General features: G+C 27.5%; 1 protein-coding gene across 2 annotated transcripts in view; it reads left to right on the plus strand.

Annotated features, from left to right (window-relative positions):
* The window catches only part of LOC107452992 (hexosaminidase D), a 192,142-nt gene extending 187,894 nt beyond the window's left edge, over nucleotides 1–4,248 (plus strand). For both annotated transcript variants that reach the window (XM_071188421.2, XM_016069641.4), the window contains one exon: nucleotides 1,475–4,248. In XM_071188421.2, the coding sequence (XP_071044522.1) occupies nucleotides 1,479–3,482 (2,004 nt within the window). In that variant the 5' untranslated portion in view covers nucleotides 1,475–1,478 and the 3' untranslated portion in view covers nucleotides 3,483–4,248. The remainder of the gene's footprint in view (nucleotides 1–1,474) is intronic.
* The last annotated feature ends 17,879 nt before the right edge of the window (nucleotides 4,249–22,127 follow it).

Raw genomic sequence — 22,127 nt, forward strand, 5'->3', positions numbered from 1 at the left:
AACTGAGCAAATTTAAGGCAGAGTGTGAGTTTCTCGTTTTTAAGTGTCGCCATCCCATGGCCAAAAATTCTTCTTCGGCCACACACACGTCACAGCCAGTTTTATAGGACGGACCCATTCACACATTCATTCATTCATCGTAATTTTGACCTGAATCAGAGAACGATCGATCTCCAATCCAGTACCCCCAGAGGTTTTGAATTGTTATGGAACCATGGAGGACTTTGCGACTCGACAGATTTAACGTGCATCAGTAATGTGCACGTTAAATCTGTCGAGCGAAGGTCGTAAGGTAAATCTGTCGAGTCTATCTTGGCGAAGACATACACGGGGAGTCTTCGGGGGGCGGGGTTCGAACCCTCGAACTCTCGAACATGGGCCCAGTTCCCTACCGACCAGGTTATCTCGACCTCCGCATGATTTTATCACTGCTTATATCGCTGAGTGGAGGTTCCACGTGGAATTGAAGTAATATAATTCATCTCCATATCTTTCTTATTTTAAACCAAACTTAAGTCAATTAGCTGTCCAACAAGTTGACGTTAACAAATAATTTATCTATCCAAAGTTAGCTCCATTGTCTTACGGAGTAGATGCAATGTATGCGTATATTTAATATTGTAACAGTTTTGTATTTTATGCTATAAATTTTTATATTGAATCATATTACGTTGTAATATGCTGTAGGGTTTGAACTTAAAACCTTAACTTGAATATACTATTTCCAGCCTACTATTAGGCTGACTCATACATTTAATAACTACAATTATAAGTTGGAAATTATTTTTTAAAAAAAATTACGAGAAAGTATTTAATTCGTAATAAAGAGTATACTTTTTATAATTGTCTAATTAATTTTTTTTTTGCTACTGAAATACTAAACTCTAAAAAAACACCATTCATTACCAAAATTCTAAAAAAAAACTAATGACGAAAAAACAAAAAAGTCATTTTTTCCTAAAATAATGCATGCTTAATTTTGTAAAATGTGAACTTTTATTTACAGTAATTTAAAATTAAAATATCTCAAAAGCTTTTTTCCTCCCGTGTTAAAATGTTCCTCGGTTCTAAATCTCCGAACAAAGCCAAAGTTTTTTTCTCTTAATTTTTTGCTAATAAAGAAAAAATTTGATTTTTAACTAACTTCTTTAAAAAAAGAAATAAAAGCTATGTGTCATTAAAATTTTGCCTATTCATATGACTTATTTTATTCATTCAACTTTTTTTCCTTTTTAAACAAAACTGTAAAAAATTAAAGCTTCGTTTTTGGTTAAAACTGTTCTTAACCGATGAGCATTAGAAAAAAAAATACTTTTTTAAATATCGAAAATTTAAGGTACATAAGAAAATTTTAATGTATTATTCTTTTGATCCTTTATAGACGTAGGCCATGATGAAATTTCAAAGCATGATTCTACTGTGATTTCTGTACTCATAACCAAAATTGTGGTAACATTTTTTTCTTGTTTTCTAGGGAAATGAAAGATAGTTTCCGGAATTCTCTTCGCATGACGATAATGTCGATGTGGAGGCGGAAATATTTATTGGTATCTGGATGTTTAGTATGGGCCGTTTTCTACCTTTATTTACATTATTCAACAGTTCCCGAAGAAGTTGGATATACAGCTGACGGAACTTCAGTAAAACACCCCATTGATGTCAATTTCATTGAACATACGGCTAAATTAGTCACTAAAGCTACAAAGCCACTAAAAATAGATAATAAAAACCTGAATAAGGACAATCCTCCTCCTGTTCAGACAATAACTTCTGGAAGTATTCCTGAATCTCATTACAAAGGAATGACCGAAGAAGAAATACGTATTCACCGCATGAATGAAGAGTTAGAGAAAAAGAAACACAGTCAAAAATCTATACGGGAGAAATATATGGAACAGGGAATAAAACCAACTTCAGTATTGATGAAAGCGAAATACAAATCTATGCGTACTGAAATACCAAATATTACCACAACGGAAAAACCACCACTGTATATCCCTCCCTTAAGATTAGTGCATTTTGATTTGAAGGGTGCTCCTCCGAAAATTACTTATTTCAAATCCATCTTTCCTCTTATTAGAAACGCTGGTGCTAACGGTATTTTAATGGAATACGAAGATACTTTTCCATTTTGGGGTCCTCTTTCCTCTATAGCTGCGTCGAATGCTTATACTAAGAAGCAAATAAGATACATCTTAGAGCTAGCGAAAAATAATGATCTTATCATTATTCCACTGGTACAAACATTTGGTCATTTAGAATTCGTTCTTAAACTTCCGGAATTCAAGCATCTTCGAGAAGTTGAAGATATTCCCCAATCTTTATGTCCAACCAATAACGGCAGTTTAAACTTGGTAAAAATTATGATTGGTCAAGTTATGTCTCTGCATACAGATTCGCAATGGCTTCATATAGGTAGTGATGAAGTGTACCAATTAGGTCATTGTTCACGATGCTCGAGATATGACAGAAATAGTTTATTTCTTGCCTACGTACGAAAAGTATCTAGATATATCCGAGATACTCATAAGGTGACTCCAATAATGTGGGATGATATGCTAAGACACATAACAGTTTCTGAATTGGAGAAATACGAGATGGGGAAACTAGTTGAACCAATGGCCTGGTCTTATGTAGAAGATGTTTATTTATTCCTACCAAATAGTCTTTGGGAAAAATACAGCCAAGTGTTTCCTTTTATTTGGACTGCAAGTGCTTTTAAAGGTGCTTTCGGAGAAACTTTAACAGTCCCTGATGCTAAAAGACATTTAGAAAATAATAAAGCATGGCTAAGCGTAATGAGTGAACAAAATAGTAGTTTTAGAGGCTTTAGAGGAATTGCAATAACAGGATGGCAAAGATACGATCATTTTGCTTCTCTGTGTGAGCTTTTGCCAGCGGCTATTCCTTCTCTTTTGCTAAATGTTATTACTGTTTCACAAGGAGAGTTTACTAAAGAGGTATTTCCACGCATGCAAGAGCTTCTAGAATGTTCGTCTCGCATCCATTACCATTTAGATTTAGAACATGATCCAAATATGTGGCGAGCTCTTGGTGTATGCTTCTTTCCCGGTTCTGCTGTATTTAGACTTACTCTTCGTCACAACGATGTTGCCAAATCTTTAGACAAATATATAAATGATATTACTGTTCATAAGGGCTGGATGACGGAATATAATCGTAATCATAATTTTTCCAGTCCATTACGAGTGAATGAGTTATTGAGAGACTTTAGCTATTATAATTCGTCTTTACAAATGCTTCAAGATGCTGCTGTGAAGGCTTTGAGAGAAATATATGAAGATGATACAGTCTCAGAATGGATTGAACTGAACATATATCCATTTACAAAGAAAATGAAGGAAATATGGAACCATGGCTTAAGGCTGAAGAAATATCAAACATGGCCACGAAGGCCACTCCCCAGAATAATAGATTTACCTTCCCCACCAAATATAGACTTAAGTATTATGACTTCCTGAAAGGGGGTTATTATTATTTATTTATGCCTTAATGTGATTGGACTTCTTATTGTATCATTATTGGTGAGATCGTTGAAGAAATGAAACATGTAATTAAGAACACAAACTTTATGTATGTTGAAGAAAAAATATATATAATTACGTGACAAATTGTATTTATCTAGGGTGCTCCGTAATCACTTTCCTTAATGCATATTTTTAAATCCTTATCAAAAATTTACACATATATTGGATCGTTTTTAATAAATATTTATCTCATATTTTTAATAAATATTTAATTTAGAAATAATTTCTTTAAAATTCACTCAAAAATCTGACTATTCAGGTCATTTATTAAAAGAAAAATGAGTAAATCTTCAGTTTTTTTTCAAAAATTATTTTAAACCAGTTTTATAGGAGATATATTCCGCTGAATCGTTAAAGAAAAAAGTGTGATAAAAACGTAAAATCCTGTTTGATTGCTGGGAAAATTTATAAAAGGTAAAGAGTGATTATCAGAAATGCCTCGCTATTGCTTCTGGCAATTAGTCTTATTTTTATAATTTTTACACCAGCTTTTTTAATAGGAAATCATCAAATTTTGGATTCTAAAAACATGGATTTAAAGCAGTGATTACGGAATATTCTGTCTGTTGAAGAAAAATCAAATTTAAACTTCTATAAAGGAATTTCATATCGAAAACTTGTAAAACGTATATTACACATTTTAAAAAAATCTAATGTGCATACACTACTTTTATTATCATATAACCAACCAAAAAAAAAATGATCCCAGATCTTCTGCAAGTTTTGATTTCGATATGGTTTTCTAACTTGGCTTGACAAATAAAGTAACTAAGATAAAACATCAATAGATTCATGACTTCTAATAATTTTTATCTATATATCTTCGAATCTTATGGTAAATAAACAAGCATTGTTTGAAAACATCATGAAATATAGTTAAAACATTGTCTCTAATAATTCTATTTATTATATATCTTCGAATCTTACGATAAGTTAACAAAAATTGTTTAATAATATCGTAAAGCATAATTAAAAGCATTATGTTCAACTCTCAAAATTCTCATCTAAATTTATAATACTTTTCATGATTAGTAAAATTAGGTAAGAAGCATAAGAAAAATATGTTGCAAAATGTGTTAAATATGATAAGAACAGTTATTCAAAGATAAAATTTTAAAACCTTGAGTTTATGAACTCTTATAAATGCTATTGTTATTATTATTAATATTTTATGTTCCATCAAATTGATGATATATAATCTCATATCTCGTTGAAAAGTGGTGATCATTCTTTTTAATTGAAAGAGAAGTGTTCGGCAATTTAACTTTTAATTCTCTTATTAACAGAAATTTTTTGAATAAATTCTTGAAAATCATGACAAATTTCATGACGATGCATTATTTTTAAAATTATTAAAGTACAAAAAAATATTTAATGATATCAAATTCTAATTTATCCAAGCTGTACAGATAAAAGTATGTTTTTATAAAAGCTTTATGTTGTAACTTTTATAAAAATGTGCAATTTGCATTCAATCTCAAATTATAATATAGACTTAAAATATTAAATTATTGAATGAAAAATTACAAATTATATTTTGCATTTTGTGAAATAAGTTTAATAAATATTGTTAAGTTAATATATGCGTGGCAATAGTATATTTTCTAAATCTTAGAATATTATTTTTTTCCTTAGTTAAAAATAAAACTAAATATTGTCATTGTATTAATAATTTTCATATCAAAGCATTGTGATATATCTGAAACCTGTTTTATATAGGTTTCAAAAATTATTGAAGTTCGTACAAATGTTTTAGATTGCTAAAATTTATATTTTAGTACTTTCCTTTTTTTCCTTAGTGGTAAGAAAATGTAATTTAAAATAATTCGGTTAAAAGTTTCATAGATGATATTTAATGAATAAATTATTAATTTAATAATTAAGAAGGGTTTTTTAATTATAATACACATTACTCCCCTCTTAGTTTGAAACAAAATTGGATTTAGTTCACAAATTTTTCATTAGCATAACATTTATAAGAGTGCTAATATTTTAAATATATTGCTAACAATGTTGAGAAGGCGTTGTGCTTCTCAAAAGTATTTATAAATTATCTAAAATGCATATTTTGAATATTTTTACGAATTGAAATCATCATCAACTTTTGAGTATTTTCTAGTATTTAAATTGTCTTAAGCATTTCAAAAAAATAAAGGCAAAATATGGACATTTTTTTGTAAATTTGCCTTGTATCCTTATTTTTTTTTTTTTTTTTTTCTAAAAAAGTAGTTTTAAATCAAATATTTGTTTTCTTTGATTTCTGTGCTGCGGAGATATTTGCAAAATAAAGTATTCATTGCACGCTAGCATGAATATATTTATTATAGCTAAATTATATTTGCACAAATTGCATTGTATAGCTTCTAATGAATTCTGTGAATTCGTTATAGAATTTCATGTTGAAAAGCTTCATCATCATGCTGAAAAAGGCGTCATCTATTACATGCAATAGGGGCCAATATCTAACAATTAATATACATGACTAGTATTTCGAAATTATTTTACTAACAATATTTTTTTAAATATTTGTTAAAGATCGTAATATGTAGCATTACTTTATTCATATATTTAAATCGAGTCAAATTTGCTAATAAATCATACCTAAATGATGAGTATTTGTTGCAGTGCTTGCCTCCAATTAATTGTAAAGTAGGTCATCTTCAGTTTTCACCAAATAAAACTTTAGAAAAATTTTAAATTCTTTTACACGTGTATTTAAAATTAAAAAGCAGATAGGCTTATCATCCATATAGTGTATGTTTTTATTGCTGAAGCTTTCTGTCTCAATAGCACGTAATTAAAATAATATAATAAAAAAATGGTAATGTGATCTTTTATCAGCATTTTGGCATAGAGTGAATCTATAGCTGAAAGATATTTATAAAATTATAATTTAACACACGTTTCTTATATGAATAAAATTGTATTTAGGTATTCACATTTCAAACTAAGATGTTTCTGGCATAAATACATGGTTACAAAACATTTTTATAACAAGTATATTTGTTAATTTCATGTATTTTTGATTGATTAAAATACCGTGTCATTAACTGTAATTTCTACCTTTGCGAGTAGCTTTTTGAGACGAACTGAAGACCGGGCTTGGCTCTGTCTCGGGTGAGAAAAAAATTTTCATGAACTTTTTTATTACTTTTAAACAAACGTTTGATACAATTATTAAGTATAAAAAATGCAAAATTCATTAATTAATTGTCATAATCTAGCCGGCTGAAGAATCCTTGTGTATAAATGGTGACTGGTGCACGTTAAATCTGTATGAGTCACAATGTTCTTCAAGTTCCCATGGCAAATCAATACCTCTGAGGTGCTGATCCAGGAGTTCCCTTGTCTTCTTGATTTGGTTCGAAATTACAAGGCTATGGAGTTGAACATTGGTAGTTTTAAACTCAACTTTGGGTCACCTGTTCAACGACGGCTATAAAATAAAATTAACTATAATAAAAATATTTTAATTACTAATATCCTTATTTAGGTAGCAAATGCCTAATTGTAAAACTGCAAAATTTGACTTTTATCTCGACGAACTTGGGCTCTAAGTAATGCTATTGTATCTAGGACTTGGATTTAAATACTTTGGGCTCGGATCTCCAAAATTGAGCCTAAACTCATCTCTAGTAGCTTTTGACCAAGATACAAATGCAGATTTTGTGTGGTGTACCTTTGTTGCTCATTTTTCTAACTAAATATTATTCGTAACATTAATTAATAACTCTTTTTAATATCCTGGGTCTGTAAAATACAGCTTCAACTAGGGAGAATTTAGCCCAATCTCGGATAAAAGATTTTATTTTCCGTACTTTGCTAAAAGAGGGTGATTATCATTCATTTATTGCACCAATCAGTGAATGCAAAATACAGGTGATAATCATTTTTCCTATTCTAACTACAACACATACAATTTTTTAATTTATTACGGTGAAGTTACCCGCAAAAGCCAAGTTATTGCAGTTGACGGTAGATTTAATTGATAAAATGTATTTACTCATCAAACTAATTAATATCTAATTAAAGATCATGAATTAATAAATTTTGCAATATACAGCTTTTTATTTGGTGGATACTAAAGTCTGATTCAGATAAATGTATAAAAAAATATAAGTAACTTTTCTTTTCAGGGATTCACTGAACTATTCATCTCTTTCTGGTATAATTTGCTACAATGGTAGTTTTTTTTTACAACTATATCAATAACTAAAGTCAAAGCTTTAAACTTACTATAACCTTGATCTGATTAAAGTTGCTTAAAACAGCATTTAATTACACAAGTGGGCGACCTTTGTGCTTAAATACAAACTAAGGTAAACAACGTTTAGGAGCACAAAAATATTTATAAATGCAGACAACTGTTTCGGATGCTCAAAGGGCATCCTATTGCACTGATGAAGGTTGCCCTTTGAGCATCCGAAACAGTTGTCTGCATTTATAAATATTTTTGTGCTCCTAAACGTTGTTTACCTTAGTCAGCATTTAATTGTTATGCGTAATTTAAACAAGTAATAGTAACAGTCCATGTTAGTGCTAATTTAACGTAACAGAAAGCTCAATGAAACATATATCTAATGTTTTCTACCTTGTTTATGTCTTCTTAAATTTCTTTTCAATTAAGACAATAGCATCTGTCTAAAACATATTGATATTCAATATATTTAATCAAAAGCTATGTATGTAAATAATTCAAAAACTTAATTGTTTGTGATAAATAGGATTTCTGTGTACAGTACATCATATTTAAGCACATTCATTAACTGTAACAGAGTATCTGTTAGCACTGCACTGATGTTCCACTATTGTATTAAAAATTGAAGCTTCATAATATTGAGTGTTGTTCCAGAAAATGATGCATTTAATGTGTCTTTATTCTAAAAAATAAACGTTGGATTGTTGTTATTACTTTATGTGTAACTTTTTGTGAAATAGTTGAAAATAGTATATATATAAGTAAACAATAATGCATTAACATTCCTTTGTTGAATTTATTTACAACCTGTTTGTTGAAATCCATCCTATATATAAAAATGTATTTTATATAAATAAAATCATTTATAAAAATAATTGTTTTATTTATTTTCGGCCTTTTTTTAAACCTCTTCTAATTTATTTCGAGAAAAATCAAAAATAATATCGTTATTTTTTATCTCCTTCTTATGGGTCATTCTCACTGAAAAGGTAGAAATAGACTGAAAATTTTTCTTAAATTAAAGCAATTAAAAAAGTCTATTTTAGTTCTATTTTATTTTTTACAAGATTTAAAATATTTTAAATTCTGCCTTGTCCACGGAGGAGATGTAATAGTCAACGGAGGAGACATTTTATGTTATAAAATGTCAATGAATTCATTAATTATTGGGTACAACTGATATGAGTTCAACATTAATAAGTAAATAATAAAATATTTTATTATCAGAGATAGAGCTACTTCCGATTAATAATGCTGCTATGAAAGGAAACATCCATTTTTAACCTAGGTATACAATTTTTTAAGTAACTCTTACTGTATATTAATAAATTAAAACGTAAAGACTATTGAAATAAAAATTCAGACTCCACATGAAAGTTGAGTGTTGAGGGTACTCTTCTATGAACATTTTATGCAAGTTAAACACACCGTCATCCAAATAACGTTTTTGTTTTTTCTCTTTTCCTCTTGTTATTGTTTCTTTTTCCCTGGGCACAGACGGCTTGTTTTTTCTGTTCCCTTCTCTTTTGCATTTGAACATTTGATTGCCTTCTTTTTTTATATTTTGCTTTTGCCTTTTTTTTCCTAAAATTTGAAGAGAAAAAAAATGTTAAACATCACAGAAATTATTTAGAAAAATTGCCAATATTTACTTCTCCGATAAGAAAATGTTAAACTTAATTGATTTTCTTTAAAAAAATAAACAAACTAGCACATTTGTTCAATTTTAAAAAATATCAATTAAAAGAAAATAGTTTTTTAATTATTAAAATTGTATTATGGTTATCAAACACATTATCTCTTCCATTGACTGTGTCTTCTCATCCGTGGACTTGTTATGTCCACGGAGGGGACGTCCACGGAGGAACAAAAACTAGTTCTTGAATTTCACTGATTTTTGTTTTTAAGGTTACAAATATGGCGCAGTTCTTTTTATTAAATATACTATTTTTGCAATCTAAAATGCATCTATCAAAAATAAAATAATTCTCTCTTACCTTCTTTATGATGTCCACGGAGTATACGGTGAGAACTTTGCCAAACCTCATTTCAACACAACAATCTAAAACTGACACCAAAGAGAACAAAAACAACTGATAGTTAACATTAGAAAATAGAATAGTTACCTTTCCCAGCAGCTGTCTTATAGGGATTTCGCATAATCTGCCCTTTATTGCATATTTACCGAACTATATTAATTGTCCATGGAGGGAGACTTCATTTTTGATGGACAAAGTTTACTAGTCATTTATTTTATGAAAATAATTTTTTTTTAAATATTAAATAAAAAATTACTATAAACATTTAACTAGGTAAAACTACAAAGACCATTAAAATAACATTTAAATTGTTTAACAGCCATTAAAAATTATTCTGTGTCACAGACGTAGGGACGTCCACGGAGAGGATTTTGAAGCTATGTTTATTAAAAAATAAGAATGAAATATTAAATACATTTAGCAGAAATGCATATGATTTGTTCGTTAGAACTTTAAGAAAAATGATGAGGAAAAATATTAAGAAATCTGCTGTATTTCCTAATATTTATTACTAAGGGACTTAAAAAATGACCTTTTTGTGAGAATGACCCTTATAGAAACAAAGTTGCTGCTTACAAATCAGCATCAAATAAATTTTTGTCAGACTATTTTTTTTATAATTTGATATTCATGCATAAAATTTTTCGCGTCAGATAATTACAGTGTAATTCTAAGCACTGCATTTGTACTAAAATACAGAAATTGCTAACATATGATCAAACAAAGAAAATCATCCTCTTTTATTAGGCAGAATTTTTTAAAATAAACATGGACACATTTAAAACAAAAATATTCATTCAAAACAAATTCATCAACATTCATTCAAAAATATTATGTCAACATATTGTTATACAATCCCTTTTAGAGAGACATTTTTTAAGCATCCATTTTCACAGAATTTTCATGATCGGACGGGGAGGGGGGGGGTCATTGGCATCCACAACCCCGCCCCCTCCTAACAACAACAAATTTCAAATTCCTAATAAATGAGTACTTGAGTACAGACACTAGTGAACATGGGATCCAAGAATTGGCGAGTTATCGAAAAATAATACAGCCAAAAATAAAGCGAACCCCGCGTTATTATTATTAAATTTTAAATAGTCTGGCTGAAGATTTAAGGCCAAAAAGTTTGATGGAAATTAATGTAGACTTAACAGGGCATATGCTAATGTTTAATGTGGTACAAGATAGAATGTTTAAAACTAGATTTCGATACTCACTTGTGACATTGAATAATAATTAGTTACACACTTGTACTGATATAAATTGTTGAGCGTTACATTTATTGAGAATAGAAACATTTGCATTAGCTCTTTGTAAAATTGTATAAAATTAAATTAACTGACGCATTTATTTAAGGAGTGATTAGGAAATATTAAAAATGATTGAATTTATGAAATAAAGGAAATTTAAGAGCTAGGAAATATGTAATGGTATACTCCTTACATATTTCCTAGCTCTTAATTTTATCTTTCTGCGTAGGAAATTTCCGCGGTTTCGGAAATAACTTAAAAATACCTTTCTTAGTTAATCAAAAACAAGAAATTACTCCTTAAACTAGAAAAGGAATTTATGTTATTCTATTAAGGCTGTGTTTCTTAAATACACACTGAATGGAGAAAAATTTGTCAAATGAGCTACTTTTCAGAGGAATTTTCTAATTTTTTTTCGGTTGCTGGAAAACTGAGAATTTGATAAAATTCTTTGATTTTTCCTTTGACGATACTAGCCATGCTTGCAAGGCAACAATCTTGTTTGTGATACCGTATGGTGTTCTCTTATTTGAAGCGACAGTAGACGAATAGTTAATGTAGTTTAATTGAATTATCTTCGAAATCATCCCCTAATTAAGTTCTAAAAAATTTATGTAAACAAATTTTAAATATTACATTGAGTTTCATTCTCATTTAAACTTTCATTTGTAATCCAAGAAATAATTAACCTCCACAATTGGGATAACTTTACTTACTGTATCGTATATTTTAAAAAATATAAATTTTTTAAAAATAAATAAGTTTCAAAAAATTTAATATACAAGTCATCAAATATTCAACAATACCATAGTACCTAAATAGTCAAATTAGTATAATATATATATATATACATAGCGCTCATTATGCAGCAATTTTGACTTATGTAATTACATAAATGATTTAAAAATCCAAAAAGTCAAATAATTTTAGAAAATTTAAAACTATTAAATGTCAATTTGTTAAAAATGACAAACCACTTTAAATATGACCCAAAATCTGCAATTTCGGCTGGTATAATATTTCTTTAATGAACAGTAGCTGAGAAGTTAAAAATTAGAAAAAGTACATAATTTTTGAAATTTATATAGTTATAATAATGCATAATTTCAATCTGCATAATTTAAAATAAAAGAAAATGTAGCCTTGTAATATAGTTTTAATGAAGCAGTTCCTAAATAGTTAAAAAGTAAAAAAAGTGCTTTTGTGACAATCAACCCCTAGTACCCCTACTTGTATTACTGGAAGCAATAAATTAACCAATTACAGCCCACCGTTACGCAAAGAATAAACAAAATTTTATTGGCTTTTAAAAGCAATTATCTTATCCAAAAAGTACTTTTTTATTTGATTTTTTTCAACATTTTTTATACAAACTAATACTGAAAGCAAATTTCTTAAGCAACTCTTTTAGTAATACAGTGAAGAGATTTATCTTTATTTTCTTCCTTAATAGGTATTTAAACTTTTTCTTAGATTCTTAAATTTCATGCTGGCATGCATCCAAATTTCTTCTTCAAAGAAAATAAAAGGAATTTTAATTTATATTAATAGCATACTGCAGTTTATCTATTTAAAGATGGAACTCTTAAGATAAAATAAAAATTTCGATATCCCATTGCGACATTCAAATGAATCTTTTGTAACATCATACCTCACAAATATGCCTCATTTATGTGAAGTTATTATCTTATTTCTATTTTTTAGTGAGTTTTAAATGACTTTTTCATTTTCTTTCTTGGAAAAATGAGACAATTTTAAAACACTTAAAAATGAATTGAGATAAGAGTTTTATTTTAATGACAGAAACAGCATATATTTTCCCATTAGATTTACTTTTACTCCACTAAAATATACTTTTTATCAATAAGTAAGCTTAAAAATTATTTGAACTATTTAATTTGATTTCAAGTTGACATTCGCTGTATTCATTTATTTTTACTTTTACTCCAGTAAAATATATTTGTAAATTTCATCAATAAGTAAGCTTAAAAATAGTTAGAACTATTTAATTAGCTTTCAAGTTGACATTCAATGCATTAATTTATTTATACAAAAGAACATGACTCATACTTTCTAAAAATGCCCTTTCATGTAGGGGAGAGGGGGGCACATGCGAACATGGTATGTTTTACCAATATGATTTGAAATAAAAAATCTCGAAAAATTTTCAATTGATGGCAGTACTAGTCCTACCTCTCTGAAAAACTTTCAGAACAATGAGACATTTTGTTGGTCTATTCTGACAATTTCTTTGTATCAGCTGGTGTTGCATATATTATAATCGCCCGCCTCTTCAAGTGAAAGCATACTATAAATCAACTAATAAACTAAAATTAACTATTGCAGATCATTATATGAACATTCAGGTAAGTTTATGACAATTAAACTTTTTTTTTACTCAATTAAAAGTTCTTTATTTTTCAAGTTAGGTTTAAGAAGGATGATGGGGGCAATTGTGAACAAAACATCTGGGGCAGATGTGAACAGTTCACAAGTGCCCCTACATAGTATTAAGATTATTATCTTCATGATATTATCAGTTTAAAAAATATGTATGCATTTAAAATTATCATTATTTAATTTTCCATAATTAATTTATTAATTTTTCCTTAAAATTTTTTTTTTATTTTATTAAATGGTTGATCGCGCATCACGCATATTAACTGATACACCTGAGAAAATAGAATTGCTAAAGCTACAAATGAAGAGATAGAAAAAATGAAAAAAAAAAGCATGAAAGAGTATTAGAGAAGAAAGAAAAAGGCCCATTACAACACCCGTGGAACATGAAGTTGCGAAAAACCCAATTACGGAAAAATTATTGTACAGCTGAAAAATTATTTTCTTATTGACAGTACTGTTGTACAATTTAAATTCGCATAGTAAGCTACAACCCCCTCAGTATAATGCGTATCTATATCTGTTATATTAAAGATTTTTTTTCTTTGAAATATGATGATTGCTTTGTGTTTTTAATCTTGTTCATATGTGCCCCAGGCCTGTTCACATGTGCCCCCAATAGGGGCACATGTGAACAATTGAAGTCATTTTTCTAAAATATTATAAAGTAAAGAAATATTTTATTGAAAAATCTCAAAAAATTCCACAAGACAAAGAAAAGACTATTTAAACATATGGACTTTTTTACTATGAAAAATTGATGATATTTTTCGAAAAGTGAAGAAATAAAAAAATTTGTTCACATGTGCCCCCCTCTCCCCTATAGAATAAAAATAACAAAAACTGAATGGATGCTGACATCCTCAAGTTTATTAATTGTAAGTCGCAAAATACGTCGAAAGTTCTATATTGCTGTCTTAATTCAGGCGTGTAATACATTTTTTTAAAACTTTTTTTTGTTGGTTTGTGCTTTCAGTTTTTTAATAATGTCCGTTAAATAGATACTTTATGTGAATTTTTATCATTTTTTTTTCGACACGAAATCCATTTAAAACTGAGTTTTTGAACAAGTTTATTTGAAAACTAGCATAATATTTTCCGGAAAAAAAACAAATTTATAAAATAAATTGATTTTTTATTCGTCCAAAATCAATAATAATGAAAATATATAAGTGATTTTAACTTTCTCCAAACACAAAAAAAATCTTGCGAGGATCCTAACAATGTTAAAAAATTGTCTGCAAAAAATTCCGAATCAAATTACAGTAAAAAATACCGGCACTCTAAGTGTCGGTACTTTTTACCTTTTTATCGTACTTTTTAATGGAACATGTTACGGTACAAAAATTCTGATACACCGTAATTTTCACAGTAATAATTATCGTAAAATCAGTAAATCACTATAATGAAATAGATATTACTGTAAAAATAACGGTATAATATTTTAAGGTAAAGGTAAAAGGAATATTACGGAAGATGCACCCTAGATTACTCGTACTATATAACGTAATTTGATCTGGTATTTTTTACGGTGTGGATACCTTTAAAGGCAAGCAATACGAATTTTTATTTTCCAACCTTATTAGCTTTATTTCGTCAACACTACCTGATTATTTGAAACGGAGGTGAACAATTTGAGAATTTCTTAAAAATCATATTTTCTATTTTCTATAAAAAAAAACTTTACATTTATAAACATGAATGAAAAAAAAACGCAAGCATAAAATATTTATTTTACCAAAAACAGAATAATTAGGCAATAAAGTTAAAATCACCAATAATAAAAAAATGGTGTTAAAAGGGGGGAAATGCTACCTCAGAGTTACACGCTGCCAACTAATATTTTAATTTACTACTATCAACGATGTAATTACGTTGCAACGTTAATGAATGTTAAACACGACGCAAACAACCTTTTTCTAATATAGTATAAACATTTTTGAAACCTGAACTATTACATAATGTTAACAGTATAACTCAGCATATATTACGAACTACTATAGTAAGAATTATTTTGTACATATAAAAATGTTTTCAGTTGAAGTTTAAAAAAATTCTTGTTTATTGCTTAAGAACGTTTTTAGCGTTTTTGATAAATTTACCATGTTACTCAGAAATGAGAAGTTTTATGAATAATGTTACGTTTGACATTCGACTAATTCAGAAGTTTCAATAACATTTAACTTAGTTACGTTGCCTCTTATTTTTTTTAATTCGTCCGAAAACAGAAATAGCGGAAGCATTTAGGTAGCTTTAATATCGCTGATTGAAAAAAAGGATTATGAAGCGTTTAATAACATTATAACGCTATCAAACGTTAAACACACATCAGACAACCTTTTTCCAAAACGGTTCAAACATCTTTAACACTTGAACTATTACGTAAAATTCAAACTACACATTCCGTTATGTTTGTTACATATATTAACATAAATTGCGTACTATTACGTTAAGAACTGCTTAGTACATACAAAAATGTTTTCAGTTGAAGTTAAAAAAGTTTCTTGTTTGCTGCTTAAGAACATAAAAACTCTGTTTTGAGGTTTTGATAAATTAACCACGTTACTCAGAATTTGAAATTAGAAGTTTTATGAATAATGTTACATTTTAACATTTTAGACATTAGACAAATTTAGAAGTTTCAGTGACATTTAACTTGAGTTACGTCTAGTTAGAATCTCATAAAAGTACCTCTTGTGCTAAGAGATAATGACAGGCAAAAAGTTGTATTTTCATTTTCCCTTCGATCAACACATAAAAGCGAGAGACATCAAGTTTTATATCGCGAGCATAAAATTTTTATTTCGAACGTAAAAAAGTAATATGGTACTTTTATGAATAAAACTTTATCTTGTTTTTTTTCGTTCACACAGAAAGAGATGAAATAGCTTAGAATCATAAAATTAACTTTTTAAAAGGTTTTTTTTAACGCAAATAAAATTTCTTTAAAACTTAGTTTTTAAAGAAATTTTTTAAGAATATTTAAAGAATTGTGAGAAAAAATATTCTGAAGGTTTCATATTATTCAACAAATAATTATTTTATTGGCCATACAATATTTATCATTATCATAGTTGAGCAGACAGCTCAGTGTGAGCCAATGCCTTCCTCTGAAGATTTAACCATAAAGATTTCCGATTTATCTTTGATCTCCAATTCTTTTCATTAATTGCAATAAAATCAGACTCCATCGAGTCAGCTCATCTCAACCGCGGTCTTCCCCGCTTTCTTTTTGAAGTGGGTCTAACAAGCAGTATCATTTTCATTGTTTTGTCATCACTCATTCGAATCACGAGGGCCATCCAATTTATTCTATCTATTTTCATGTATTTAATAATATTGCGTTGTTTATAAATTTTGTTCAGTTCTTATACAATATTACCTCAAATTAATTATCAATATTTTTTATACATTGTTTTTGAAATTTAATCTTTACAGCATATGTAACAATTAACTGTCAAAATTTTCTTTACTTTTTGCCGTTCACTCTGTAAACAATAAAATGTCTAAAAATCACAAAATAAATTTTTAAAGGATTTTTCATTTAAGTAAAAAATTTGTCATTATTAAAATTTCAAAGAATTTTTTGAAGACTTTTGAGGAAATTTTTTTCCGAAAGTTATAGTATTATCCAACAAATAACTATTTTATTCGTCATTAAATTTATTCAATACTACCTCAAATTTTCTATAAGTATTTTTACATATTTTTCATTAAAAAAAAATTTCAAAACATCTGTAATAAATAAAAACAATTTTTTGAAAACTGCATTATCTTTTCGTCGTTCTCACGGTAAAAGATGAAAAATTTGAAAATCATAAAATAAAGTTTTCAAAGTTTTTTTTTTTTTTCACTTGAATTAAAAATTCGTCAAAACTAAAATTTCATGGAATTTTTTACAAAATTTTTCAAAGCTCTATCTTTACAGAATACTTACATGCATTGATTTTTGCAAATTCAGTTCAATGTATTCATTTCTTTCTTTCTTCGCGTAATTCATCATCAAGAACTTGTATGGTTTCCATTATGGATTAGGTTATGCTAGGTAATGGAAATATTTCTTGTATGTGTAGTATGTCTACCACGACCGTGAACTTAATACAACTCTCACGATCAGCATTTAAAAGCACGTTGATCTTAATACAGCTCTCCCGGCTTCTCACAAAGCAGCAATAAATCAACTAGTGGTATCCGTTCATCGAATTCTATCACAGATATAGTTCTGGTGGGGGAGTACTGTAGTGTGTCGACAACTACATAAATGCAATTCCAATTCACTAGTATATAAGACATGTTAACGCGATTCTATAACGCGACCATACCAGTTCTAAATAATTTCAGAATAGTAAAGGTAACCGTAAACTTTCCGATAAATTGGATGGATAGACTGCCGTTAGTTATTTAACCGTAATTTTAAAATGATAGCTGAAACAGTGAACAAAACTAAACTCAAAAACGTTACATTTACCTACAAAATATTTTAGTTTCAAGATATATTGCCGAAGCAAAAATGAAAAAATTACCCTAAGTTATGACTTATTTTTGTAAAATTAATTTTTTTAGCATAAATGTGATATTTAATTGTTTATAAAAAATTCTAAAAGAACTATATCAGATGAAATTTTGATACAATAAGAAACTCAAATACGATAAGAAACTCATTAGATTCTCACGATGGATCTCAAATTTTAAAAACCCTCTTATTGTTGTTATTGTTGTTTTGTCATGATTGAAAACTCTTTTTCCATGAGATCCATTAAATTACTTTTATATTTGTAAGTTAAATATATCAATATATTGAAACTATTCTATACCAACAATTTCAAAACTTGTATTTCTGATATATCATAAATTTATACATTCTAAATTAATTATTGCATATTTTACTTTTGTAACCCTTGAAAAAATTTTCTGCTCGAGAAAATTATGGTCAAAACTACCAGAATGTGGTAAAATTTACCTCTATGGGGACATTAAAATGCTCGGTAATTTTAATGCTTTAACCAAGGGGCTTTGGTTATGGTAAAATTAACAAAAAAATATGGTTTTATAATATATATTAAAATTTGGTACATGAGGTAAAATTTAGTAATTTTATCATGATACTTTAGATACTTTATTTGATTAAGTTTAATTTTCAGTTTTGTATATTTTCCGAAATGTGTAGTAATAAAAACTGTAATTTCGAAAACCGGAACACCAGGTGAACCGTTACCATATGACCGAAAAAATTACCAAATAAATGGTTTAAATACCGTATGTTTTGGTTTTAGTAACCAGAATTATGATACTAGAACCAGAGTTACCATACAGGTCATAATGAAGTAGAATTACCATACCATAACAGTAATCAGAATTACTATACAGTATAATACTGTTACCTGATTTTTTTTCTCCGTTTTATAGGATTTAATAAATTACTGGAATATTAATAGATTAAATAAATCCATATATGGAAATATTGGAATATACCAGTATAGAAATTATTTAATACTTACAGTTCTGAAAATTGTATTTCAAATATTTCATAAATTTATGTACTCTAAGAACACAATTTGAATAGCTTTTTTATCGTATGGCGTAGATGGGAACTTTGAAAAATGTACATTTACAAATTGCCTATTGGGAGAATAAACGTCGAATTTTAGATTATCATTTGCATGCAAAGAAAATTCTCTAGAAACCAAATGAAGACGCTTTGATATATTTTTCTTATAACTCTTTTGGCCAAAATCACCCTGGATTCATTTATATGTATCTGCTTGATATCCTCGCGTCTCCTCAATGACTTCCTGTTCAACAAATCTTAAGCTGATAGATTACATGTGCTTCGTCTTTGAATTTAAATTATCTAGTTTGGACTTGTTACATAAAACAAGACTTGGATCCAAAATGAGAACATAATGAAGCTTGCGTCAAACATTGCATCTATTTTTGTCTCATTTTTTTATTACTATGTGTTAGATAAGCTAGCATTTCATAAGAAACTAATAACAAAATTCTGAATTCCTCGAAGTTTAAAAATTGGAACTAATGTTTTATCCTCTTATTCATCTTTAAAATTTACTTCGAGATATATGAAAAATATTTAATTGAATCTAAATAACTTCCATAAAAATATTTTGAGTTATTTGTTTTTAATAACAAAAAAGCTTCCATATTTACTTAAAAATACAGAGAAAATTTTGTTCTGTAATTTTTACTTGGAATGTACCGGGCACCCGGCAATTACCAGCTCTGAAAATAATTCTGGATCAAACTACGGTATAAGGTACCGGCAATTAGGATGCATTATTTGTAAAATTCATTTTTATCGTAAAACAATTTTTGAGATATCTATTAAATTAGAGTGATTCACTGATTATACTGTAATTATTACTGTAAAAATTGCGGTATATCAGATTTTTCGAATATTTTTGTCTATTTTTCGACTATTACGCGAAACAGAAAAAATAATTTAGCTACATGGTCCCAGGTACCTGGAAACAGATTTCAGTTTCAAGACCTGCCACTGGGTACCCGGATCCAGGCAATTTTAACAGGTATCCAGTGCGGGGAAATACATTCATTTATATTCGACGCAAACATATTCAGATTTATAATAAACTTGATATATATATATGTATATATATATATATATATATATATATATATATATATATATATATATATATATATATATATATATATATATATATATATATATATATATATATATATATATATATATATATATATACATATATATATATATATATATATATATATATATATATATATATATATATATATATATATATATATATATATATATATATATATATATACATAGATTATCGTAGATAGTCGTAGAAGATTAATTTTCGAAGTAATTAAAGCATATAACAATAAAAGCAAAATTGAAAAATAAAGTTTTCGAAAGTAGTTTTTGTTTCCAAAGCAATAAAAAAAAACTTTTTTTTAAATACCTGAACAAAAATTTAAATTCGAAACATTTTATTACAATTTTAGTTTAAGTTGATAGAGGAAGTATATAATCTTTATATAAGCAAGTATTGCGTAGTTGAGAACTTTAATAAACATATTGTCTATGAATCTGTTCTTAATAAAAAAAGTTTTATTTAAAAATGCCAAAATGTTTCAGTTTGAAGTCCGTAAGATAAGTAACGAAATACGAAATAGCTTAATTGATGAAAATTAATCGTATTTTTCTAAGAATTTCGTATTTTTATAAGAATTCTTTGGAAACCTCTTTATCATGATGATACATTTTATACGACTCGCAACGTTCAAAGAAAACAAATTATCAAAATAATAAAAATAATAAATGTTAATAAAAATATTCTATTTAAGAATGCTACAAAGTCATAGTCCAAAAGATAAGTAACAATACAAAATAGTTTAACTGCTAAAAATCCTTCGTATTTTTCTAAGAATTTCCTAATTTTTAAATAGATAGGAATTTTTAACGATTAAAAATTATAAATTCATTCTTCTAATCATTTTATTCAAAATCATAAATTTTTGAAACAAATATTTATATTTAAAGCAAAGTAGTCAACGAACTATTTTCAAATATCATCTTCAGCACTAAAAGGTATATAGAAATCACATGATACAATTTATTGCTATCAGCGAATGACACTTTAGAAATCTCCTTGTCATGAAGATCCATTTTATTCTACACGCAACATTAAAAAAAGACGAAATATAATCAAAATAGCATGTACATTTAAATTCACGATCGAATTGACTAAAAATAAATTTCAGAAAAATGAAACATGGAGCTTTCCATTTTCACAAAAATAGCCTTTCCTATCTTTTTGACTCAAAAAGAAAATGAAAATTGCAAATGCAATGGGGGAATGAATCTAACTCAATTTACTTACTGATATTCGCTCGATTTCAAATTTTTCCCTACGAGATAGATAGATAAATCCCACTTTGCTCATAAATCATTCATGAAATATCTTAATCTAACACCATCAACAGTCTCATCAATTTACTGATAGAAATCATGGTACGAGGTGACGCTAGCTAGCGGTCATGAATTTTTGACGATATGTAAATGCGAAAAGAGTCTGGAAAACCAGTATGATATTTCTATTATTATAACGTTTTTTCAAAATTAACGTAAAGTAGAAATTTTCAAACATTTGCATGCATTTATTCAAAAATATAAATTAACATGAAACTAATCCAAATGGAACATGTTTATATTAAAAATATTTTAAACTATGCAAATATATATATATATATATATATATATATATATATATATATATATATATAAATATATATATATATATATATATATATATATATATATATATATATATATATATATATATATATATATATATATATATATATATATATATATATATATATATATATATATATATATATATATATATATATATATATATATATATATATATATATATATATATACCGGTCAAAAGTTTCGATTCACTCTTGAATTTTTAAAAAAGAAGAAATAACAAGGTTTTTAAGCTGAAACTTTCAACAACTTAACTTTATTTTAATAATTGTAGGTACACTTATGCGGTAAGAACTATAATTTTATGTATAACTTATGAAATTCGTCCAATCTTGTATTCTTTGAAATATCCTTAATCACAGCTGTGCATATTTTTCTCATCCCTTCAATTAGCTTTTGTAA

This window comes from Parasteatoda tepidariorum, chromosome 12, assembly GCF_982258835.1.
Source record: "Parasteatoda tepidariorum strain Cologne lab strain chromosome 12, Ptep-v5.0, whole genome shotgun sequence".
NCBI lineage: Eukaryota > Metazoa > Arthropoda > Arachnida > Araneae > Theridiidae > Parasteatoda > Parasteatoda tepidariorum.